We start from the raw sequence: 27,417 nt of genomic DNA, 5'->3' as shown, positions 1-27,417 counted from the left end.
TATTGTTCAGAGGGCTTAGGAAAGGTTGTTGAGGTAGTTTTAACATATAGAGAGGCTGGAGAAAATTAGGATACTAGGACAGCATAAAAATCTGGGGTGGAGGGAAGGAAGGGGAGGGAGTAATTTTTTGCCAACTTCAAGACAGCATAAAAATTCATAAGTTTTCATCAGATTTTGTTCCTTTTCATTTTATTCTACATTGAAAAATATCTTCAAACTATAAGAACTTTTTTTTTTTTTTTTTTTTTTTTTTTTTTTAAAAATATTTCCCCCCACACAGGAAATTTTTACTTCAGGGTATGCTGCAGTTTAAGGGTTAAGCTTGTATCATTTTAGATTTAACTGGTTTATATATTAATTTTGTCTTAGATATATTGTTTTTTATTATTCAGTGAAAGATATTTTGTCTGTGTAACGTGGTTATGTGGTGGGGAAGAGGAAGACACAATAGGCAAACATACCCTAATTTATTTTTAAATATCAGTTACTGTATTCTCTTCTTTAATATGTCCTCATCACTGCAACAGAACTCTTAATTGTGATATATGTAAAGCTCTTATCATTTAATCTTACATTTGAATTTATTTTTCACCCACAGGGAAGTGATTTATTGACAGAACAGTTAATGCGTGAGTGGGAGATGGTGTATGGGGATACATTAACACCTCCAGGGTCACACCCTATTCTTCCACCACCAGAAGCTGTCCTTCAAACTTATGAGTATGCAATTATTTACTTTATTCTAGTTTCATTTGAGCTTTAACTGTGTTATAGTATTAAAAAGTTTGATATAAGGGTGTCTCCATATATTTATGCTGCTCTTTTCAAATCCTCAGACTTAATCACTGTCATTTTATTTAATTTTTGATCGTTTTCATATTGTTTCTAAGAGCAGTGGTTAGATAATTACCATTTGTTGTTTAAAAGTATTTATTTACTAACCCAGAGAGATTGCAGTTTTATTAGATTTTCTGTTTTTGTAAACTTTTATAATGATATTTTAAACAGGACTGATCCATCAAGCCTTGTAAGTGGCGTGGAAACCCTTCGTATCAGTTCCTCACGACCATCGTACACTCGCACCATGGTGGACCCTTCTTTGCCGTATGTGCCTGACTCCCACGCCACTGCTCGTGCACATACTACCATACTTCCCAGTTCCCGGCCTACATCAAGCACTGCCAGTCATCCTGTGTCATCAACATCTTGTCATGCCTCCAAAGTTCCTGTGAGTAGCAGGAACAGCACTCCTTGCACTGATGGTGGCTGTTCATCTGCCCCACAAGTTTCCTCACTAGGTGGGAACAAGTGCTGTTCAGTCACCAACACCACGAGTGTTATTACACACACTCGTGCTCATCATACATGTACAACAGCTTCGACTCAAAAAGGTAACATTTTAAAAATGGTTATTAATTTTTATACTGAATATCTGAATAATATTAATGAAATAGCTTTAATATTTTTATAATAGTGATGTAAAAATCTGTGTTTTTTTCAACATTAAAAGACCATTAAGGTAATTAAATTCTAAAGCTGCCAGTTTCATACCGTATGTAAACTACAGCCCATTTTATTTATAAATTGTCTTTTAATACTTAGAATAAGAGCTGTTCTAGGAATGGTTGGGCAGGGTGTAAAAGAGGTTGAGTTTTAGGGGCTTCAACATCTGGCAGGCTTGTGTGAGTGTGTTAGATATGAACAAATGGAGACAAGTTTGTTTTTAATGTACATGCTGTTAGAGTGTGAGCAAGGTAACTTATAGGGATTTAAAGAAAATGAGTTATCCAGACTTGAGTTCTGGAGGTGGGATGGGCAGTGCTTGCACTTTGAAGTAGAGATAGGGATGTTGCAGTTGGAGGGGTAATCTGATTTGTGATGTCAGTACGCTTCAGTTGAATGAAAGATGGTGTGTGTGTGTGTGTGTGTGTGTGTGGGTGTGTGGGTGTGTGTGTGTGTGGGTGTGTGTGTGTGTGGGTGTGTGTGTGTGTGTGTGTGTGTGTGTGTGTGTGTGTGTGTGTGTGTGTGTGTGTGTGTGTGTGTGTGTGTGTGTGTGTGTTTGTTTTACCCTGTCTTGACATGAGATGGCCTTTGAGATCAAAATTTGCTGGAATATTTTCAATGATTGTGTTTGCTGATTGGCTTTTGTAAATGATTAATTGGTTCCAAAGTACTCCTGTCATCAATACAAATAACCATAAGTTGGAAGGTTTAAGTTGGAGACTTACTGTCTGTTATGATGACTGTCTGTCATATTAGCCTGCTTTAGCTAGATAAGATGGAAGTACTGTATTCTAATATCCTAGCTCATGCATAAGGCTCACCTCCTGGCTCATGATAGCATGACTAGCCTTGTGATCAGTGGTGGCTCTGACTTAATTAATAGTCAAAAGGAATATATTGGTGATTTGATCTACAGGGGAGTGTAGGAATGGATTGGAGGACACCCAGCAACATCAGGTGGAGCGTTCTGATAGATCAACCAGTAGAGAGAGTAAGTGCTATACTTTTTTGTATTTGTTTTTCCATCTTTGAAGAATATTCAAGCATTTAAGATTTATCACATTCTGTTGCTTCTGCACATTGATTGGTATCCTCCCTTCAGGGCAGCATTCTAGGTTCTTTTCTTTTCCTCCTTTATATCACTGACCTAAGAGATTTATGTTACGTGCCTTTGTGAGCAATGTAATGAAGGAATTAGGTAACCAGGTTAGCCAGACTTGAGTCCTAGGGGTGGGTAGTACAGTGCCTGCACTGAAGGAAGAGTGAGGATGTGGTTCACAGGGTTGTTTGAATTGTGATGTCTGCATATCTCTGGTAAGATAGTTGTTGAATGAATGGTGGTAAATGTCTTGTATTTTTTGGGGTCACCTCATTTTTTGGGAAAAGTACAAAAAATGCACAGATTTAATGTTCTAATGGTCAGGCACACAGTGATGTTCGTGCTTACACATACAGTAATATATTGAACAATGCATCAACATTTGTTCAAAAGTTTTGGTGGTGATGCCATACATACACTATTATAATTTAATTCCTTAGCAGTTAACATGCCTCTTATTTGAATTACAAGATTTATCAAGTGACTTGCTTATTTTTCTTGTGAGAATCTTACTTATTAGTCACATTACTTAATCTACAACCAGAATAGTTTTAAATTCCCTGGTATGGTAGAAATTGTTCTGTACAAAAGAATTTGTTTTACATAATGGAGACTGGCAATTGCCATCAGTCAGCAGCATTGTTAAGTGTCATTATTAATCATCATTCTACACAACCACCACTACTATTCACATCATAGGATAGGAGAATACAGTATTTGGTGTGCAAAACTAATATTGTATAGGACATTCCTTGTTTCATTATAAAATATAACTTGAGGCAAACCTTGATTTTAAATTTTAACAAAAATTCTTTCAATTTCATGATAATTTTTATATTGTACTTATGATTTATGATGATTGACTCAGGTGTGGGTGAGAGTGAAACAAGTGGGGGAGATGAGTGGAGTAGTGGCGATGAGAGTGACTCCTCCACCACTGTCTCATCCACCCATCAAGACCCACACTGTGACTGCTGTTATTGTCATATGCTTCACCACAAGCAGGTAAATTTAGTACTGAATAAATTCATAGGTAAATATTAATTTAACATCTAAAGGCTGTATTAAAATAGTAATGTAATACATGTTAAATAAGGTCTGTATCGTTGCATATCTTAGTTTGAGGTTTGCAGGAAAGCACACAATTACCCAGTGGCATGTGATGCTACTTCCTCTGCACACATAAACACTAGAATATTATTGCTTTAACAAGTACATTTAAGTAGTTTATATTAGAGATTTTTTTTTTTTTTTTGTAGAAATAGTGGTTACTTAACATTAATAGTGTGTTGCCTTCTTTCACTTTAATTGCTTCTTTGAAGCACTGACTTGCTTTAAACCTTGTTAATTCAGTAATGAATTTTGTTTTCCATTCATGTGTGTCTGTGACCAGTAATACATTTTTTTTATTAGGGTGGTGGAAGACAGAAATACAGTGACAGACGAGACAGACTGCTGCAGATTTTGTCACGAAAGAAAAAGGCTCGTAGTTGTTCCGCGGTGTCTTGTTCTGCCAGTACTGTTTCAACAAACACACACACACCAACTCCTGCTGCAGTTCCTACTCCTGCTACCCCTGGTGTTCCTACAACCAAGGGCGGCAGCACTCCTCTAGGAGGCCAGAATATTGATAAGATTTTAGACTTCATAGAAGGCAATCACATGGATGAAGCTAAACACGCCAAAAAAGCTGCCAAAAAGGCTCGACAGAGGCAGAAAAAGGTATTTTTTTATTAAGAAAGTCTTGAATCATATTTATCTCATTAAGACAACACAGTAGCTTCATTTACATTGATTACAGCTAGCACGACAAAAGTATGTGATGGAAACTTTACATAAATTCAGCACAGTTATCTTAATAAAATTTTTGCATTACATTCAGTTAAAGAAATATTATAGGCATAATTAAGTACATATTAGAATGAAAGGGGGTAAAGCAGCTGGAACTGATGGGATCATGACAGAAATGTTAAAAGCAGGGGGGGATATAGTGTTGGAGTGGTTGGTACTTTTGTTTAACAAATGTATGAGAGAGGGGAAGGTACCTAGGGATTGGCGGAGAGCATGTATAGTCCCTTTATATAAAGGGAAAGGGGACAAAAGAGATTGTAAAAATTATAGAGGAATAAGTTTACTGAGTATACCAGGAAAAGTATACGGTAGGGTTATAATTGAAAGAATTAGAGGTAAGACAGAATGTAGAATTGCGGACGAACAAGGAGGTTTCAGAGTGGGTAGGGGATGTGTAGATCAAGTGTTTACATTGAAGCATATATGTGAACAGTATTTAGATAAAGGTAGGGAAGTTTTTATTGCATTTATGGATTTAGAAAAGGCATATGATAGAGTGGATAGAGGAGCAATGTGGCAGATGTTGCAAGTTTATGGAATAGGTGGTAAGTTACTAAATGCTGTAAAGAGCTTTTATGAGGATAGTGAGGCCCAGGTTAGGGTGTGTAGAAGAGAGGGAGAATACTTCCCGGTAAAAGTAGGTCTTAGACAGGGATGTGTAATGTCACCATGGTTGTTTAATATATTTATAGATGGGGTTATAAAAGAAGTAAATGCTAGGGTGTTCGGGAGAGGGGTGGGATTAAATTATGGGGAATCAAATTCAAAATGGGAATTGACACAGTTACTTTTTGCTGATGATACTGTGCTTATGGGAGATTCTAAAGAAAAATTGCAAAGGTTAGTGGATGAGTTTGAGAATGTGTGTAAAGGTAGAAAGTTGAAAGTGAACATAGAAAAGAGTAAGGTGATGAGGGTATCAAATGATTTAGATAAAGAAAAATTGGATATCAAATTGGGGAGGAGGAGTATGGAAGAAGTGAATGTTTTCAGATACTTGGGAGTTGACGTGTCAGCGGATGGATTTATGAAGGATGAGGTGAATCATAGAATTGATGAGGGAAAAAAGGTGAGTGGTGCGTTGAGGTATATGTGGAGTCAAAAAACGTTATCTATGGAGGCAAAGAAGGGAATGTATGAAAGTATAGTAGTACCAACACTCTTATATGGATGTGAAGCTTGGGTGGTAAATGCAGCAGCGAGGAGACGGTTGGAGGCAGTGGAGATGTCCTGTCTAAGGGCAATGTGCGGTGTAAATATTATGCAGAAAATTCGGAGTGTGGAAATTAGGAGAAGGTGTGGAGTTAATAAAAGCATTAGTCAGAGGGCAGAAGAGGGGTTGTTGAGGTGGTTTGGTCATTTAGAGAGAATGAATCAAAGTAGAATGACATGGAAAGCATATAAATCTATAGGGGAAGGAAAGAGGGGTAGGGGTCGTCCTCGAAAGGGTTGGAAAGAGGGGGTAAAGGAGGTTTTGTGGGTGAGGGGCTTGGACTTCCAGCAAGCGTGCATGAGCGTGTTAGATAGGAGTGAATGGAGACGAATGATACTTGGGACCTGACGATCTGTTGGAGTGTGAGCAGGGTAATATTTAGTGAAGGGATTCAGGGAAACCGGTTATTTTCATATAGTCGGACTTGAGTCCTGGAAATGGGAAGTACAATGCCTGCACTTTAAAGGAGGGGTTTGGGATATTGGCAGTTTGGAGGGATATGTTGTGTATCTCTATACGTATATGCTTCTAAACTGTTATATTCTGAGCACCTCTGCAAAAGCAGTGATAATGTGTGAGTGTGGTGAAAGTGTTGAATGATGATGAAAGTATTTTCTTTTTGGGGATTTTCTTTCTTTTTTGTGGGTCACCCTGCCTCGGTGGGAGACGACCGACTTGTTTAAAAAAAAAAAAAAAAAAAAAAAAAATTAGCTGGACTTAAGTCCTAGAAGTGGGAAGTACAATATCTGCACTCTAAAGGAGGGGTTTGGGATATCTGCTGTTTAGAGTTACAGTACATCTAAACTCTTGTATCTGCGTGTCTCTGGCAAGACAGTGATAGTGTGAATTGATGGTGAAAGTGTTTCTTTTTTGGGTCACCCTGCCTCTGTGGAAGATGGCCAGCATGTTAAAGAAAGAGTTAATTACAGCCTCTCCTCACTTAATGACAGAGTTCTGTTCCTAAGACCATGTCAGTAAATGAATTTGTTGCTAAGCACGAAGCAATACTATAATGGTAGAGGGTTTGTGTCAACCATCTTGATATTGTTTTAATGTCGTCTTTGCACTATTTATAGTGTATTTTTAAATGTTTATACAGTAGTGTACTGTATATTGTAATAAACAGAATAGAGGAAATCAGCTCTAATATACATTATTTAGGTATGCCCTTCGTAAATCAAGAGTCATTGGTAAACGATTATGTCGCTAAGTGAGGAGAGGCTGTATGTACTTCGAGTCCTGGAAATGGGAAGTACAATGCCTGCACTCTAAAGAAGGGGTTCAGGATATTAGCAGTTTGGAGGGATATGTTTGTGTATCTTCATAGGTATATGTTTCTAAGCTGTTGTGTTCTGAGCACCTCTGCAAAAACAGTGATTATGTGTGAGTGAGGTGAAAATGTTGAATGATGATGAAAGTATTTTCTTTTTGGGGATTTTCTTTCTTTTTTGGGTCACCCTGCCTCGGTGGGAGACGGCCGACTTGTTAAAAAAAAAAAAAAAAATTGTTTGAAGCAGGCAAAGTTTTGCAATATTTAAAAATTGACAATGCTAATGGAAGACTGTTCAGTTAGCATTGGCGTATGATGGGAAATTTAAATTATATTATAAGGAGACTTGTAATATATATAGTCTCTCTCAGAAACTGGTATACAGTGATATGTAGAAAGCTGCTTTGTATAAAATTTTGCCATAAAGGATAATTTAATCTGAATAGATAGGCTTTGTGATTTTTTTTTTTTTTCTCAACAAGTCGGCCGTTTCATCATTCAACACTTTCACCACACTCGCACATTATCACTGTTTTTGCAGAGGTGCTCAGAATACAACAGTTTAGAAGCATACACATATAAAGATACACAACATATCCCTCCAAACTGCCAATATCCCAAACCCCTCCTTTAAAGTGCAGGCATTGTACTTCCCATTTCCAGGACTCAAGTCCGACTATATGAAAATAACCGGTTTCCCTGAATCCCTTCACTAAATATTACCCTGCTCACACTCCAACAGATTGTCAGGTCCCAAGTACCATTCGTCTCCATTCACGCCTATCTAACACGCTCACGCACGCTTGCTGGAAGTCCAAGCCCCTTGCCCACAAAACCTCCTTTACCCCCTCTCTCCAACCCTTTCGAGGACGACCCCTACCCCTCCTTCCTTCCCCTATAGATTTATATGCTTTCCATGTCATTCTACTTTGATCCATTCTCTCTAAATGACCAAACCACCTCAACAACCCCTCTTCTGCCCTCTGACTGATACTTTTATTAACTCTACACCTTTTCCTAATTTCCACACTCCGAATTTTCTGCATAATATTTACACCACACATTGCCCTTAAACAGGACATCTCCACTGCCTCCAACCGTCTCCTCGCTGCTGCATTTACCACCCAAGCTTCACACCCATATAGGAGTGTTGGTACTACTATACTTTCATACATTCCCTTCTTTGCCTCCATAGATAACGTTTTTTGACTCCACATATACCTCAACGCACCACTCGCCTTTTTTCCCTCATCAATTCTATGATTAACCTCATCCTTCATAAATCTATCTGCCGACACGTCAACTCCCAAGTATCTGAAAACATTCACTTCTTCCATACTCCTCCTCCCCAATTTGATATCCAATTTTTCTTTATCTAAATCATTTGATACCCTCATTACCTTACTCTTTTCTATGTTCACTTTCAACTTTCTACCTTTACACACATTCCCAAACTCATCCACTAACCTTTGCAATTTTTCTTTAGAATCTCCCATAAGCACAGTATCATCAGCAAAAAGTAACTGTGTCAATTCCCATTTTGAATTCGATTCCCCAAAATTTAATCCCACCCTTCTCCTGAACACCCTAGCATTTACTTCCTTTACAACCCCATCTATAAATATATTAAACAACCATGGTGACATTACACATCCCTGTCTAAGACCTACTTTTACCGGGAAGTAGTCTCCCTCTCTTCTACACACCCTAACCTGAGCCTCACTGTCCTCATAAAAACTCTTTACAGCATTTAATAACTTACCACCTATTCCATATACTTGCAACATCTGCCACATTGCTCCTCTATCCACTCTATCATATGCCTTTTCTAAATCCATAAATGCAATAAAAAGTTCCCTACCTTTATCTAAATACTGTTCACATATATGCTTCAATGTAAACACTTGATCTACACATCCCCTACCCACTCTGAAACCTCCTTGCTCATCCGCAATCCTACATTCTGTCTTACCTCTAATTCTTTCAATTATAACCCTACCGTACACTTTTCCTGGTATACTCAGTAAACTTTGTGATTATTATGGTTTATTGAGGAATTGGACAAGTATTAATTAAATAAAAGTATGATACTGACAAAGAATCTTGATTACCTAGATGGCAATTAGAAGAGAAGAGGAGGAGGATGAGGGTGATGAGGAGGAGGATTTTGATGAGAAGGAAGATGATGGTGATGATGTTGAAGAAGATGGGCCTTTAGCAGAGCTTAGACGAAGAGCGCCAGATGTGACCATAACAGTAGTCCGCCCTGGCCAGCAAACTTCACGAACTCCTGCAACTCCACAAGTATGTTTTCACACTTCTATTAAATTATAATTGCATTTGTTACGTAAATAAAATAAAATACGTTTTTTTTATTATTATTATCACACCGGCCGATTCCCACCAAGGCAGGGTGGCCCGAAAAAGAAAAACTTTCACCATCATTCACTCCATCACCCTTCTGGCAAGACAGTGATGGAGTGAATGATGGTGAAAGTTTTTCTTTTTCGGGCCACCCTGCCTTGGTGGGACTCGGCCGGTGTGATAATAATAATAAAAAAAACGTATTTTATTTTCAGCTTTGTTTCTAGAGTAAAAAGGATGGGTGAAGTACATATAACTTCTTATTCTCACTTATATTAACCCTGTGCTCAAGCAGTATCACCCAGAATTCTGATCCACTAGGCATAATGGAAAGAGTGCCTTTGATTTGACAAACTAAGTCAACAGATTAACCCTTAAACTGTCCAAACGTAGACCTACGTTTGCTTGTGTAGCGCTCTGAATGTAGATCTACGTTTTTTACATTGTTTCTTATGGAGAAAATTAAGGTTGGAGTGCTGTGTGTGCAAACGTAGATCTACGTTTGGACAGTTTAAGGGTTAATCTGTTGACTTAGTTTGTCAAATCAAAGGCACTCTTTTCATTATGCCTATTGGATCAGAATTCTGGGTGATACTGCTTGAGCACAGCACTATATATTAATGAACTCCCCTTTACATTCTCTTGTAATTTCTTAATATTTTAAAAGTATATTTCATATCTACACTCTGAAGGTGGGGTTGGGATATAATAGTTTGGAAAGGCATCTGAGCTGTAGTATCAGCATGCCTCTGGCTAGACAGTGATGGTGAAAGTGTTTCTTCTTTATTGGGTCACCCTACCTTGGTGGGAGACAGCTGGTAGGTTAAGAAAAATAGTATTATTTTATTATGTCATGAATAATGCATTTCAGGTGGCTTCCCAGCGGCCACGAGAACCTTCCCCTAGTTCCATGGACAAGGGAAAACCTCTTTCAGCAAAACTAGTACCATCTCTTGCTCAGAGCTCCACAGAATCTCCATCACAACCTCATTCTACTTCAAGGACCATTCTGCACCCTTATCGGCAGTCAAGTCAACAAAGTCACCAGCTTTCACAGTCCAGTAGGCAGGCCTCAGTACCAACTCCACCACTGGCAGCTAAACCCACTTCATTTAATAATAAAGAAACAGTTACTAATCCTCCTCCTCTAAGTGGCCCTAGTAGTTTAAGTAATATATTAAAGGGAATGGATACAACAACTAAAGAAAAAGATAAAGGGTCACAGATGGTAACTATTAGAAGAGTGATGGATCCCAACAACTCTGAGCCAACTGTCACCATCACACTCAAAGGTGATCAGCCAGAAAAGGACAAAGTACTTTTCAAGTTGGTAAATGGACAAGGTGAGGTCTTCACTGTAGAATTTTTAGTATTATTTTATTTATTACATATATGCATCTTGTAATGCAGTGTAGTGTAGTGTTTACATTCTTATAAATATGTTATGCATTCAAGATGTTACTTTTTGATACTGTAATTGATTATTACCCTCTTTCAATCTTATTTTTTGATGAATTAGACAGTTGTGCAACACTTGGGTATCTTTATTGTGGAAACATTTTGCCAAACAGTGGCTTTCTCAGTCCGATACAGAGAAAAAGGGCTGAAGATCATGAGGAGTTTGAGGTAATCAGTCCCTCAGCCTGGAGTCGATATGATTGATCACATCGACACCAGGCTAAGGGATTGAGTACCTCAAACTACTACTCATCTTCAACCATTTTTCTCTATGTTGGATTTAGGAAGCTACGGGTGTACAAAACTTTTCCACAGTAAAGATACCCAAGTGTTGCACAAATATCTAATTCTTCATCCTGTTGGTTCTCTGAACCATTTATCTAGAATCTTATTTTTTGCTCTCCCACATTGACTTTCACTAACTTTACACAAGATGACCTGTTTTTTGTGTTTGCTTGAACATAAAAACAATTAGCTAAATTACAATTTTTTTTTTTTTTCAAGTTGGCCGTCTCCCACCGAGGCAGGGTGACCCAAAAAAGAAAGAAAATCCCCAAAAAGAAAATGCTTTCATCATCATTCAACACTTTCACCACACTCACACATAATCACTGTTTTTGCAGAGGTGCTCAGGATACAACAGTTTAGAAGCATATACGTATAAAGATACACAACATATCCCTCCAAACTGCCAATATCCCAAACCCCTCCTTTAAAGTGCAGGCATTGTACTTCCCATTTCCAGGACTCAAGTCCGACTATATGAAAAAACCGGTTTCCCTGAATCCCTTCACTAAATATTACCCTGCTCACACTCCAACAGATCGTCAGGTCCCAAGTACCATTCGTCTCCATTCAATCCTATCTAACACGCTCACGCACGCTTGCTGGAAGTCCAAGCCCCTTGCCCACAGTAAATACAATACAAATTAGGCATGATATTTTTTAACCCTTTGACTCTCGCCACCCCAAATCCTGAAATGTCTCTCAGTGTCGCAAAATATTAAAAAAAAAAAATTCTTATGAAATGATAGAGAAACTTTTCCCGATGGTAATGACACCAAAAGTATGAAATGCCAATGCAATATATACGCATTGGCGATTTCGCCCACTTTGAGCCCTATTTTCGGCCAATTCCTTTGTTCCAGCTGATCAAACTCGTAGCTATTTCTTTTAAAGTGGTCAGAAATTGGCAGTTTGGCCAATTTCACGCAAATTAAAAAAGATACCAATTTCAAAATAGGGTCCAGAATAAACAAGATACATTCCTGGCACTGTAATAACGTTTTCTCTGTTCATTAGTCACTTCTCCAGGCCCTTCTTATATTACTCTTGCTTTCCATTTTGAATTTTTATTCCCACAAAAACTAGAAGATTTACTGTTATGCAGCCTACTGCATTATTGTAAAAATGCTATAAATATTATCAGCGCCCTTGTGAAAGAATATTAGACTCACCAGTTGACATGTATTGGACGTGTGGCGTGATTTGTTTACTCTTGAACATTGGCAAAAATTGAACATTTCCGCTACTTTGAGCTCAATTTCAAGGTCTTTTTCATCATGAAACCAGTCAAAATCATCTCTATTTCTGTAATATTCTTTCATTCTGTTGAATGAGACCAAGTACACGAGAGTACAACCATAAATACTATACGAAAATACACCTCAAAGTCGGCATTTTAATCCAAAAACAAGGTTGAAGTTTTTTTCTCATTATGCACTGCGTGCTGCAGGATTTTTTTTGTACTGTGCACATTAACCACACAGACCCATTCTCTCACATGTGGACCTACCAGCTTTCTTCTGCTTGATTTGAAGCCGCTAGAATTTTGGTGTATTAATGCATCAAAAACATTGGCTCATAAGACGTATATATACGGCTGAAACAGCCATAGGGTTAAAGACTGGAAAACAATGTTGTATTACAAAGTCCATATTATGCACAATATTTTGGGTTGAACTAAATTTAGATTTTCTAAAAAACTTAAAATTTGCAGTATTCAGATTACTGTATAAATATGATGTTTAACATTGATAGAACTATAGCAACAATTGCACCATGTTTAACATTAATGGGCTATTTTTTATTTTATTCCTATGTACAGTTATACCATTGAAATTTACCCATATAGTTATAAAGATTATTTAAAATTACTAGAGTAACTTCACTATGCAATACATACTGTATATATTTTGAGAATTTATATGTAATGAAAAGAGCCCTATAAATTATGCATTTTAAAGTCCAGGCATAGACTTACTTTTAACTTGTTTTACTTTTAACTTGTTTTATACCTTTGACTGAAAAAAAAAAGTTATGATTCATCCATTCCGAAGTGTTCATTGGAAGATAGTTAATGTTTTGCTCTGTTGGCTTTGAGATTACAATATTCAGATGTACTTTCTCCAAAAAGTATTCTGTTTAGAAATGTTACAGGGGTGGGTTAACAGTATGTGCATTCTCTTTCAGAATATGTTCATATTTATGAACAGTATTTTGGGTAAGAGGAGAGAGAAGTTAATCACATACTTTCCCTTCTTGCAGCAGTATCTGGTAATGGAGGCCACTCTGGACAGGGCATTAAAAAGGGAGGAAACCGGTTACAATCTCAACCTCAGTTTCAACCTCAGTCTCGCCTTCCAGCTCAGCCACAGCCTGTCCCAAATGAACCAAAAGTGCCTGAGGGATTAGACCCAGAAGAAGTAAAAAAATTCAAGAAAAGGCAGAAAAAAGAGAGGCAGCGACTTCGCAAGCAGCAAGAGCAGATGCAGGAGCAGCAGAAAGGTCAATTGCAACAGCTGGAGCTGCAGAAACAACAAGAGATCCTTCGGCAGCAACAAGAGCATATTCATCAGCAGCAGTTAGCCCTTCAGCGACAGCAAGAGGAACTTCTGAGGCAACAGCAGCAACAGCAAAATAATCCATCAAATAATACAAAGAAAAGCAAGAGGAAGAATAAAGGAGGTAATGCTCCCAATCCTAGCAATACTAAAAGTGGTAGTAATAAAATCGGCAGTAACAACAGTGCTGTGTCAGCTGTTGTATATGATGGTGATGATATGGCTCAGTCTTTCAACCTTCCACCAGGGGTAACCATTAACAAAGTAGAAGGTCAACCAGGCATGGTCACGATTTCCAATAATATGGGAGGTGCTTTCTCACAGCCATTTTTGCCCAATCCTAATGTGTATCCAAATCCAATTGTACAAGGTTTCTCTACTACTCAAGAAAACTCTATATCCAAGCCATATGGTAGGTCACATGCCCCTGGTTTAAGTTGGAATAGTGCTGTAGATGGTTCTGGAAACTATCCAGATAAAGATAATGTTATTGTTGTAGACACCAACAACAGTTTTCTGGGTGCAAGTCCCGTTCCTAGCAGTAGTTCTTCGAAACGAGAGATATCGTCTGACGAGAGAGTCATGATGGCCGTAAAGGGACTAATTGATCCCAGTACCCTCAATATGACTCAAAAAAAGAAATTTAAAAAGAAGAAGAAGGAATTGCAGGAGGAAAAAGAAAGGGAGGAGCAGAAACAGAGAGAAGAGGATGAACTAATGGATCAAATGTACAACATAGCAACTGGGAAGTGGGCCAAACAGCCTGATGTAGTACAACGTCAGTTACAGGGTACTAAGAACCAAAGTAAAAAGAATCAGAAACCAAAAGAAAATTGTAAGCAACCAGTTGTTCAGAGCAATTGTATCAAACAAAGTTGTCCACAAGCCACTAAAAACAATAAATTAACACAGAAGACCCAAGAAATTCAGCAGCAAAAACCAAAACAGCAGCCTGATGTTGTGAGGCAACTCAATAAAAGCAATAAACAGAATAGCAAAGAAACTATGCTTCAAAACATTACTAACCAGTCAGTTAAAAATGCAAATTCTTGTACTCAGAATGGTAAGGTTAAGCAGCAGCAACAATTGCAACAGCAACAAATACAACAGCAAGCACAAACACGGCAGTTAGCTCAACAAAAGCAGCAGATGCATGATAAACAACAGTTTCAGCTTAAGCAACAAAAACAACTTCAACAGCCAAAGCAGACTCTACAGCAGCAGAAACAGAATCACCAGCAACAGCAGCAGCCACCTCAGCAACAGCCATTAAAACTAAGTCAGCAGCATCAACAACAGAAATTGAGTCAGCATCAACCAAAACAAAATCAACAGCAGCAGAGGCAACAAAAGCAGCAGCAACAACCGGGACCGCTACAACAGAAACAGCAACAACAGCAAAATTTTCACCAGCCGTATCAGCAACAGGCAAGACAAATGCACGAATCACAAAATGTTAATAAAAACCACAAATTAAATAATAGCTTTGGGAACTTCGCTGGGAAAGTGGGATACGTTCCTCAGGATATTGCCCACGAGGCACGTTATGCTCAGTATCTTGCAGCTAATGCGAACACCTTAGCCAAAATGAGCTATAATACATTCAATGGCAATGTTTTAGGTGAGCATATTCATGATCAATGTGTGGGTGGGGATGATGACAAGAAAAACTTAAGTAAGAAGAAAAAGAACAAGAAAGGTAAGAAAGGTCATCTTGAGGACATGACTACTATTGACAGTGTGTTTACTCCAAAGGATGTGGCAGAAGGTGAGCTAGATGAAACGGAGAGAGATGTAGAAGCCTTCAAGCGCTTCTGCTTTAATAATGTTCCTCGGTACTCTGGGGAAAAACCCAAAGTAAATTTCAATGTTAAGGACATAATGATTAAGAAAAGGCCTTGTAATGTAAATCTGTAATATGTATTGTAACAATTGTGAAGCAAAATTGATTTTAAATAGCATTTTCAAGGAATTATATATTTTGAATTACCAGTGCAGTTAAAAAAAAATCCATTTTTAAATAAGAATGGTTGTGTTCATTGTTAGCCTTTCTTTCTTGCCTAATATGAAGAAAATTCAATACTATTCTGCACCTATTTTTTAGCATTTGCATGCCTAAATTTTTTTTTTTATCCTAAGTTTCAAGAAACCTAATGTGTCTTTTAACCCCCAAAGAATCTTTAATTGGTAAGACAATGCATCAGTTTTTGATACACATGTAAACTGCATGTTTCTTCAATTTACTGCATATGAAATATGTGTTGGAGAGCATTGTCCTTTGTTGCATTAAATAAGTTTTTATATGGCAGAATATGGCTTTTGCATTGCTAAGATTTGTCTTCATTGACAAAGGATGTGTTTCTTATTTTGCTACAATCATGTCTTTAATACTCCAGAAAAGCATGTTTTAAAATGTTGCTGAGGCTGTTTTGTATGCTGAAGAGTGCTTCTTCATGCATCAAAGACCATGCTTCTGAAAACTGCATCACATAATTGGTGCTTCAGCATTCATTTTCTTTACCTTACAATTTAGACAAGATGATACCTAATATTGTATATTATGATTACGGCAGTCTGTCACACTGTCTTAGGTGATATTACTAGGTTTTTATCTTGTTATATTATTGTCATCCACATAACATACATTAATAGTCAGATAATGTTGATATTTAGTTAATTTCATTCATTATCATTTTCCATCAGTCATTAAATGTAGATTAATTTCATTTTCTGCGAGTGATTGCTTGCTGTGTAATCCAGATTTAATCTCTTATAACAAGGAAATCTTTGATGTTGATATGCGAGGTTAATTACTGTATCACCTGTCCTTGTACAACTTTGTTATTAACGTGATTGGCTGTGAACATTGCAGATGGTGTGCTTGTCAGATGAATGATTCAGTATTATGTCATCTAAAAAATGCTGTTACATATGCCGAAGCTATAGTTAAACTAAGACTGTAGTATGAACCATGTATTAGAGTAAGGTAAATTTGGCACCATGGTATGTACTTACAGAAAGTTTACATGCTTGCTAGAAAGCATGAAGGGTATTTTTTTTTTTTTTTTTTCTTTGTGAAGATAGGAATTCTGTATATCAGTTGTCAGATTTTATGGTAAGTAGTGCTATTTAACTGTACATTTTGAGGGTAGACGTAACAGTAAATTGTAAAGTTGATGTGCGATAGGACATGATTAAGTTCTTAAGTTGTGTGAGGATAGGAAGAATGGATCTTGCTCCCTGCATGGCTGCCTATCATTGCAGAGGAGCAGCCTTGTTAATAATGCTTAGAATTTCAGAATCTAGAACTCATTTTTATGTAGAAGAGTATTTGGTCTTCAAAGGCTTATGCCGCTAATAAATGAGTGACCAATGTAACTGCTTTTTTGTATCCCGAGTTGTAATTTTTGTTCATGAGAAATAGACAATGTAGGTATGAAATGTAACATTGATGCTAAAGGCTTCCTGTGGGAATTACTTTCATTGGATCAAATCTGATTATCTCCTTTCTTTAATAAGTACCTTCCTTAAGTTGTACTGTACTTGCTGTGTTGAAACTTAATAGCCACCTTTCAAGGTGCAGTGCCTTGATGCTGGTTAAGGGCTCTTTACCCAAGGAATTTGCACTTCCCTTTCTCCTTCCTTGGATAAAGCTTTATGGCCCCCAATCTCTTCTCCGGGCATTTTATGATCCTTAATGACTTTTTTGAGTTTAGCGCTTAGTGTGATTATATTTTTATGATTCCTTAGTGGGTATAACTGTAACCTGTGAATATTATAATCTTAGTAAACACTTATGACTATTCTTGAGCCTTTCAAGGTCCTCATCTAGCCAATCCAGATTCTTCTACAGCCATTTAAGGTCATCCTGTAGGAAAGGTGGTTGTGTAGCCTCATACTATCCTGTGTTAGTGTAGATCATCTTATACAAGCAAAAACTTTGCTCATACAAAACTTTTTTCAGTTAATAAAAAGGCAATACTGTGGCTGGAACATCATACACACAGTCTGCACATACGTTATTTTAATTTTCATTTCCTATTGTTTAGCGTTTTCACTCAGTGTTGTAGAAGAAAATAAATATAGGATACTGGTGTTGCCAGCATTTTTGCTGCACAGCAAAACAAGGTAAAAATCTCACTAATTTAAAACTTCTCTGCAGGCTAGGCAAGTAAGGTATGTCCTTCAAGGGGGGTAAGGTACCTTGATGCCAGAAAAAGCTTTTCATCCAAGGAACTGAAGCTGCCCTACCTTTGGATTGAACCCAATTACTTCCTCAGGCACTGTATGACTTATGGATTTAATGCTTTCCCATTAATAAAATATAACTATCTACCAATAATAAGATTGGCAGCAAATTTATTAATGAGACTCCTTTCCAAAGCTGCTGTGATTCTGGTGAAGAGCTCTTGATCCAAAGAATTGGAGCTACCTTTCCTTTTCTTTGATAAAATCAGATTCCCTAGGCTCTTTATGCTTCTTTTTTTATTTAACCCATAAACTGTCCAGGCAGATCTACGTTCACGTGTAGTGCTCCAAAAGTAGATCTACGTTTTTTTTACATATTTTCAAATATAACAAAAAAAAAGTAGATCAAAGTTTTTACACATTTTCAAATGTAAAAAAAAAAAAAGATTACTTTTTTTACATACTTTCAAATGTTGAAAAAACGTATATATACGTTTGAACCGTTTACGGGTTAATATTTCTCAATCAGTGTAATAAAAATAATTTTGATGAATCAATGAGCAATATTTTACAAAGAGACATGTGGTCAAATAATAAATCTTTTGTATCAAAAGTACATGGATAAGTTCACACTGAGGGGCTGCTATCATAATATTTTATTTTGTGTTTATAAGGCAGCCTACTAGTGCACTGAACATGTGCTGACTGAGCATGACTGTGGTGGTGGTCTATATCAGCCCTTAGCCTGCATCCGTAAAGCAAATTAATCTGGCCAACAATCAACAAATATAATTGATATTTTCAAATGTAATACAACATCAAAAATGAAAACATACTTGAATATAGTTATTCTCATAATCATCTAGCCTCTGTACTAAAATATAGCTTTCATGCATCCTGCGCTGTACAACATTGTCACAACTTCAAGTGGCTCTGTGGATCTTCAGGTGGAGTGTGTTTAGATACTGTGAAGGGAATAAATAAGGAATTGAGGTCTCATTCCCTCTTGGAATCAAACCTGATTACTTCTGTCTCTTTGTGCTATACAACTTCAGGTTTAGCACCTCCAATGACTCATTAATATCTATTTGCAATTTTTCTGAGTAACAGCTTAAACCTTGGTGCAACTAAACTATAATGTTGATCCATAATTTAAAGGTGAAGTGTCTCTATTCATACTAAATAAAAATTGCAGCCAACATACTAGCTGGATGAATGACACAAATGATATTTACTGACCTCCATAAGCTATGAGAAGTGCTGCAGGAACCCAAGGTCAAGCACACCACCCCGTTCTGACTGAGGCAGCAACCTTCCACACTGGTTCAGGTTTCATATCTGCAGGGCCCATTGCAAGAATTTCTCATGTCGGAAAGCACACTCCGCCGCCTCCACTGCCACCATACTACTCAGTAAAAATCCACAGCAGTGTTGTTAACATCAGCAGGAAATAAGGCACACTGGGTCACCAATAATATATATTATATAAAAGAAATTTTGCCATGTTTCATTTATTGAAAAGGCCTGATAGTAACTGGGTGTTCTTGTCAAATGATAAATTTTCTTGACTGGTGATGAGATCTGATCCATAAATTAGAGCCACGCTTCTCTGGAGTAAACTGATTACCTGTAGTTCTCACGCTGACACCGGGGGTTTAGGTATTCTCTCACACATCTTCTACAACAAAACCTATTGATCCATTATGCACCACCCAATTATCACTCACTGGTTTTCATTATAGGTAATGATAACTAATTAACTTCTCCATGGATGAATCTGATTGACTCATTTCCTGAGGCTGTATTACTATACTGATTTAGCTCATCCCCACATACAAATATCCTCCTAGATGAACATTGAAACATTTATATTTTCTGATTATAATCCCATGATTAAGTATAGAAAATTGGTTAAACTTGATTACCAACTATCTACTAGCTATTAGGACTTCGTAAATATAGCACTTTCTATAAATATAACTCGCTAGCAAAGCTGGATGTTACACATGGTCTTCCTTGCAGCCATGTAATGAGTGGAGAGGACACTTGGCAAAATCTTATTTACAGAGCGTTTATCCACTGGGCTTTATTAAGTGCCGACAAAGTCCCTGAATTTGTAAACGATGAATAGATAAGAAATGGTATTTAATGCTGATAATTATATTAAGATATGTACTACAACTAGATGTTTAATGAGACTTTTCACTCAATGGCCCATGGGGAGTGGAGCAGACTTGCAAAGCAAAACTTCAGTACAAAAAGTATAGTGTGCAGTATTGGCACATCATCCCAAAGTTGAGATGCCTTGAACTAGTAGTGCTCTGATCCAAAGAATAGAGCATCTCACCCTTCTTCACCTAATCAGACTGCCTTCATTCCCAAATTGCCAGTGAACCCTCATGGGTTTAAAGGCCCCACCAAGGTGCCATGCTGTAGTCTGTCCTACCACAGGCTGACTGCAGCCATTAATACAATTTTGAAACTATGTTTCCTGTGAAGTGCAAGCAAGAAATACATCACTAACCTAAAACTAAAACATGGACGTAGTTTCAAGACCTCTTACTGAGGCTTCCATGTCCATGGTTGGAATCTGCCTTTCAGTGCGCTTTCTGATCTCTCAATACAGGGGGACGGACATCTGGGTCGACTTTGCAAGAAATGACTGGACAAAGACAGAATTGTCTTCCCCTAAGGTCTGGGTGCTCTCAGCAGCATCTCTTTAACCAGTGTAATGTCTGTGTTACTGTCCATGGGCCAATTCCTGTCTGCTAACCTTGCCGTCTGATGGGCAGTGACAGAGGCATTACAGATGACTTCACTAAATTGTGTGCAAAGTGAAATGGGCAGGATTATAAACTCAATATGCTTACCAATAAAGCTAGTCAAGATTCTGAGGTGACAATCACTGCACCATGTCAGCCCAACCCATGGCACAGTGAGTTAGAGCATCAGGCCTGCTAGTTTCAGGATCATTACCAGCACGAGAGAATCCTGACCACTCTGTTAAAGTATATTGAATATTTGTATATCAGTTACAGAAGTGCAACTGTACAGTACCAACAAATATATACATATTATCAGCATCTTGATGAAGATTATCTGATTATTACGATGTAAAACTTAACATAATCTAATCAACCTAATCTCACGCTGGGTTTATTTCAGTAAGGTCCTGTGGATGTCGTTAACCAGGGATGTCACTTCCATAAGTCTACCATAAGGAAATTATTTACTGCTAGGGTACCAAGGTAGCAATAGTACCCATTACACAGAGATATCACAATAAAATGCCCCACACCTTAGGACAAGTAAGTAAGTTATACCAGTTTATTGCATTTTAATACACCTGAACTATTCAAAAGAGGTATAGGTAGTATTTAATGTGGATTTAGAATGGGAAATAAGACTCCACCCACAATAAAATCAAGCCAAATGTGTGATCAATATTGTAGACAACAATCTTCAGCTTTGAGGTCAGTCAGAAGAGATTTATGCTATAAGTTACAGATATGTGTTTTTAAAATTTCCACCTATTTGTATTGCAGGGGGTCGAAATCATAGCTCCTGGCTCTGCCTTCGTTGGTCGCCACTAGGTCACTCTCTCCTGTTCCATGAGCTTTATCATACCTTTCTTAAAGCCATGCATCCTGTCTCCACCTACATCTCAGATTGTCTCCACTTCCACAACTCTATGATCAAAGAACTACTTCTAACATCCCTTTGACTACAGGGACTCCTGACTTCCACCAGGACCCTTGTTTCTGTGTCCCATCTCTGGAAACATCCTGTCTCTCATTCACTTGTCAATTCCTCGCAGTATTTTATAAGTCGTTACTATAACCCCTAACCTCGTCCCCAGTGTCGCTGTGTCTATTTTAACCTTTCTCTTTGTAGACATTCCCTTAGCACTGGGACTAGTCTTGTTGCGAAACCTTTGTGTACTTCTTCTAATATCTTGACAGGCTTAATTCCAAATTGGGGCTGTGGCTACTTGATTGTGTGTGTGTGTGCGCAAGTGTAAGAAGGTGTGGGTAGAGGACCAGGAGGCATGTGTTATTTTGCAAGATGACCTACAGCTCAGGTATTAACTCCAGTTGACCAACAAAACTGTGTGGACTCAGCCAGTCTGTGGGTGGAGACCAGCCAGGCTGAGGGTGATCCAACCAGCCTGTGGGAGGATCCAGTCCAGCTCAGGGGATGAATCAAAGCCAGCCCAGGGTGTGACTCAACCAGCCTGTGGAGTGGACCCAGCCAGCCTGGGTGGTGACCAGCCAGCCTGTGGATTAACACCAGCCTGTGGGTGACCCAGCTAGTCAGTGGTGACCCACAACAGTGAGTGGACTAGCCAGCCTGTGGGTGGACCAGCCACAGGTGGTGTGAACCACACAGGTGGACCAGTCAGCTGGTGGAGGACCAGGCCAGCTGGTGGGGTGGACCAGCTAACAGGGTGGACCAAATAGCTGAGGGGTGGACCAGCCAGCTGGTGGAGTGGACCAGCCAGTTGGTGGGTGACCAGGGCCAACAGGAGTGGACCAGCCAGCTGGTGGGCACTCAAATAGCTGGTGGTGGACCAGCCAGCAGGGTGGACTCAGCCAGCACAGTGGGTGGACCGGCTGACTCTCACCATCAACACAATTTACCATATAGATTACTGACTCGGGGATCAAACTTCTCCTTCAGCTAAAAATTTATATTCTAGTTTACTAAAAATTCAAACAACAGTGTAGCAATATTCGTATGGTCAGAGACCAGCAAATAGCCTGGAATGGATGAGATCATAGCAGCAACAACCTGATGGCTGAGATCAGCAGGCAACCCAGTGCTCTCAGACCCACACCTCACAGACCTACACCTACAGGACCCAAGAATTCTACAGGACCCACACCCCACAGGACCTCCAGCACCTGCAGACCCTGACACTCACTGGACCCACTTACAGACCCACACCACAGACCCACACCCACAGACCCATACTCACAGACCCACACTCATGCAGACCTACACCTGCCAGACCTACACCTACAGACCCACACTCACAGACCTACACCACAGACTGACACTCACTGGACCTACACTCTACAGACCTACACTCACAGACCTACACTCACAGGACTCCACACCACAGGACCTACACTCCACAGACCCACAAATGCCTTCACAGACCTACACCTACAGACCTACAATTTACAGACCTACACTCACAGACTTACACTCAGACTGGACACTCACGGACCTACACTTACAGACCTGGCACTCGCAGACTCCACACTACAGACCGGGACACTCACAGACCTACACTACAGACCTACACTACAGACCTACAATTCTCAGACCTGACACTCACAGACCTACACTCACAGACCGATACCCACATGCCAGACCTACACTTACAGACCTACACTCACAGACCTACACTCACAGACCTTACACCGCTGTGACCTACACTTGTTGGTGACCTACACTCACAGACCCACTCACAGACCTACACCACAGACCGGGATACCTGCAGACCTACATCCATGAGACCTACACCTCCATGACTCACCTGCACACCTACACTTACAGACCTACACTCAGACCATCTCCACACTCACAGACCGACACTCCAGCAGACCTGGGCACTTACAGACCTACACTCACAGACCTACACCCTCTACAGACCTACACCACAGACCCACACCTACAGACCTACACTCTACAGACCCACTCACAGACCCATACCTCCTGCTGGTGACCTGACCTGCAATTACAGACCTACACTCACAGACCTACACCTCACAGACCTACACTCACATGACCCAGCACTCACAGGACCCACACTTCACAGACCCACACCCCACAGACCTACACCTTCACAGACTCACACTCACAAAGACCTACACTACAGACCTACACTCTGCAGACCCACACTCACATGACCCCACACTTACAGACCTAAGCACCTCACAGACCTACACCACAGACCCACACTCACAGTGATCTACACTCACAGACCTACACTCACAGACCCACACCTACAGACCTACACCTGCTGTGGACCCACACCTGCAGACCTACACTTCACAGACTCTACACTCACAGACCTCACACCTACAGACCCACACCTGCAGCTGTGGTGCATATGGTTTCTGAAGAGTCTAAGAATAGGCTTTCAAGACTGTATCGTGTACGTCAGGCTCATACCGAGTATGCAGCACCAGCATGGAGCCCATACTCTGGCCGTATACCAAATGGTTGCAAATTAGAGAAAGTAAAAGGCTTGCAAACACGACTAGTCCACTGGCAGTAAATGGTCCCATGAGGAGAGGTTAAGAGAAGTCAACCACAACACTGAGGACAGGAGGGGTAGAGGGAGACATGATAACGATTAGTCAAGATATTGAGAGTGAATTGATAAGCTGATAAGGACAGAGATGCACAGAGCAACAAGGAGATATAGCAACAAAGGACACAGAAGAAAGGGACACAGCAACAAAGGACACAAATGACACAGACAAAGTGGGATACAGTAACAAGGACACACAACAATGGTCAGCAAATACAAGACACATGCAACAAGTGGGACACAGCAAAATAAGGGACAGCAAACAATGTGAATAGCGCAACAAGGGACACAAACACAGGACACAGCAACAAGGGGACACAGCAACAAGGGGACACAGCAACAAGGGGACACAGCAACAAGGGGACACAGCAACAAGGACAGCAACATGGGGGACACAGCAACAAGGGGGACATCACAACAAAGTGGGATACACCTGGTGTTGAACTCTGGGGATGAGCTGCAGGATGCTCAGGAAGTATTTTTCAGTCACAGAGCTGTCAGGAAGTGAAACAGCCTATATGATGCAGTGGAGGCAGGACTATACATTAGGGACCCAAGAAACTGAAACCAAGAATATTGTCCTAACTCTAAACCTAATGGAAACACCACTACATCCCAATTGACACAGTTTTTGAATAAGATAAACGACTTCTTCTCAACCTTACAGATCGTGACCCGCCAATAAAACTTAATATACCAATGCTCCATGTTGGGACTACCTAGATGGGGAATTTCAAATTCCTTCCATCTTATAGAAATTCAACTGAGTTCATTGGAAGTCACTGAGATTATAAAGTCACCTTAAAATAACTCAGAATCTGTCCTACTGTGTCCCACCATTACTGTATGCTGAGCGCCTTAACCTTCTAGCATGCTATTTCCTTACTACTTTTAACAGTCACTAGAAACCAGCACCCTCCTGAAACTACTCTTAAGATGGCAAGGGGGTTACACTAATACATAAAAGGAGGAGGGACCCCACAGACTCTGGGAAACAACCATAGGCCAACACTGCCTACTATCATATCCAAAAAATCTTGAGAAACTCAAAAAGTACAGGAGACTATATCTCATTTATAACAAACACAAACATACTCCCAACCTCGCTGAATTTTGGATTCAGGAGAATAAAAGACTATCGATGGCAACTGTTAAAATGCTAGATCTGTTTGCACAGCATTGAAAATAAGGAACATCCATTTGTAAATTTTTATTGACCTAATAGAAAAGCTTTGACACAGTGACCACGAGACATCCTACTCCATGAAACTTCTGACCATTATGGTGATAAGAGGCCAGCGCTTAAGCTTGGCTCAAATCTTACCCGCCACAGGCATCAGCATGTTACCACAAAGACACAGCACCGGGCCAAATTACGACCACTTGATACTGGAGTTCCGGGGGTATGGTGGGAAGTGTCCTGGTCCCTGCCCTCTCATCAATGATCTTCTCCAAACGTGTATCCCAACACTCCAGGCAACCCACTCTCTTTGCTGACGATACGATCTTATTTATCTCAAATTCTAATTCTAAGCACCCCAACACCATTGTTAATGAGGAGCTGATCAAAATATCGGGACTGATGATGGTACACAGAAAACTTACGCTTAACACTGATTAAAAACCTACTATATTGTGTCTGCAGCAGAGCAGGAGGACGTACAACAACATTTAAGTCTGACAACACTTCCAATTACCAGATACAATGAGGCAAATTCCTAGGCCTATACCTTGACAACAAACCTGAACTCTCAGCAATCCCATATCCAAGCAAATACATAACCAAAAAGGTCCAAACGGCTGGGATCCTCCAAGATACGATACTATTGTAGCGCTGCAAAACGTTCTTTCTCTCACACTATACCACTCACTTATTTATCCATGCCTCAACGGCGCATTGTGCTTTGGGGACCAACTGCAACACACCTAGCCACAATAACCCAAATGAAAAAGCTTTCATATGCAAGAATAACTACAAATCCCATCCCTGGCAACACACCTCCCACTCTCTCATAGATCTGCTTACTCCTGTTCAGTACATCCACACTTACTACTTTCAGCAACTATCTACAGGACCAAACTCTAATATCAACCTTTGACCTAGCAGTCTGCTTTCTTTGACAGTTGTGACAGAACCCACAGGCATAAACACCAGACACAAACATCTCTATGATATCTCTGTGTCCGACTAAAACTCCTTAAGGCAAAATTCAATGCAAGGCCAAAGGACCTAGCACTGGAAATAATTCTACCTGAGAACTCTAGAACTGTGCAGAGACACATCTACTCACCAAAACTACCATTAGAAAACATCTTATCTCCCAGATACAATCTCGTCAACTAACTACACGAATACCACCTGGTGGCTCCGCACCATACCCACCTCCCACTACTGACCATAAACAAATATTAACTCAATCTTAAAATAATGAATCCTGTGATAATTCAATACTGAAACTATATAGTGCCAAAACAAAAGCATTCTACATTGCTAACCTACAAAACTAGTATTTAGTCACTTGTGTTACACACTAACCCCACTCTCTACAATTCTCCAGTGTAACATTTTAAAATTGGCAGAATCAAAACCAAGTCTCTGTCTGAAACGCCTGAAGGCCATGCTAGGTGTCTCTAGTGAGAGTAATTGCAAATTTACTATTTTACTACATGTAAAACCAAAACAACAAATCCAAAACTGTAAACTCAGCATTGTAATCCTTATAGAGAATAAACTTAATAGCCTAAAGAAGAGGTGTTGATAAAGCTCATGGAGCAGGGAGAGGTGAGTGGAACTTAGTATGAGAAAGAAAGAGGTGGCTAGGAGCTGAATCAACTCCCTGAAACCACAAATAGTGGTTAAGAAGCCGGTGGCTGGAAGCTCCTGCCCCACACGCGGAGGGCTCGGTCTGATTCTGGCGGCAGCCATTTGACATCGTTTCTTACACCTGCTGTCCCGTTCACCAGCAGCAACAGGTACCTGGGTGTTAGTCGACCGGTGTGGGTGCATCCTGTGGATGCAGGATTGAGACTACAATGGAAATATTAAGTTAGAGGTCCTGATGACGCACTGACTTTCTTGGTTATCCTGGGTGGTTAATTCTCCACAAAGGTTAAAAATTGAAACGAAATCTTATCTATTCACTTAACTCACTGACCAACATGAAGTAGGTAAATAGTTCTGGTGTCATATCCACATTATAGCTTAGTGAGAGGGGTGGGCAGGTGAGGTGGGCAGGTGAGGTGGGCAGGTAAGAAGGTGGTGGTGCATACAAACTGACCCGGGAGGAGGGTGGGCAGGGTGAG

General features: G+C 39.6%; 1 protein-coding gene across 3 annotated transcripts in view; it reads left to right on the top strand.

Annotated features, from left to right (window-relative positions):
- Nucleotides 1–16,686, top strand: part of LOC128701588 (uncharacterized) — a 42,864-nt gene extending 26,178 nt beyond the window's left edge. The window contains exons 8-15 of one of the 3 annotated variants that reach the window (XM_053795367.2): nt 599–720; nt 1,009–1,391; nt 2,420–2,494; nt 3,471–3,607; nt 4,016–4,324; nt 9,052–9,240; nt 10,172–10,643; nt 13,306–16,686. In XM_053795367.2, the coding sequence (XP_053651342.2) occupies nt 599–720; nt 1,009–1,391; nt 2,420–2,494; nt 3,471–3,607; nt 4,016–4,324; nt 9,052–9,240; nt 10,172–10,643; nt 13,306–15,518 (3,900 nt within the window). In that variant the 3' untranslated portion in view covers nt 15,519–16,686. The remainder of the gene's footprint in view (nt 1–598; nt 721–1,008; nt 1,392–2,419; nt 2,495–3,470; nt 3,608–4,015; nt 4,325–9,051; nt 9,241–10,171; nt 10,644–13,305) is intronic. The other 2 variants (XM_053795369.2, XM_053795368.2) reach the window with 2 other exon arrangements.
- The last annotated feature ends 10,731 nt before the right edge of the window (nt 16,687–27,417 follow it).

The sequence above is a fragment of the Cherax quadricarinatus genome, chromosome 78 (assembly GCF_038502225.1).
Source record: "Cherax quadricarinatus isolate ZL_2023a chromosome 78, ASM3850222v1, whole genome shotgun sequence".
Classification (NCBI taxonomy): Eukaryota; Metazoa; Arthropoda; class Malacostraca; order Decapoda; family Parastacidae; genus Cherax; species Cherax quadricarinatus.
The sequence above is the reverse complement of the archived record's forward strand: the minus strand, read 5'-3'. Positions and strand labels throughout refer to the sequence as shown.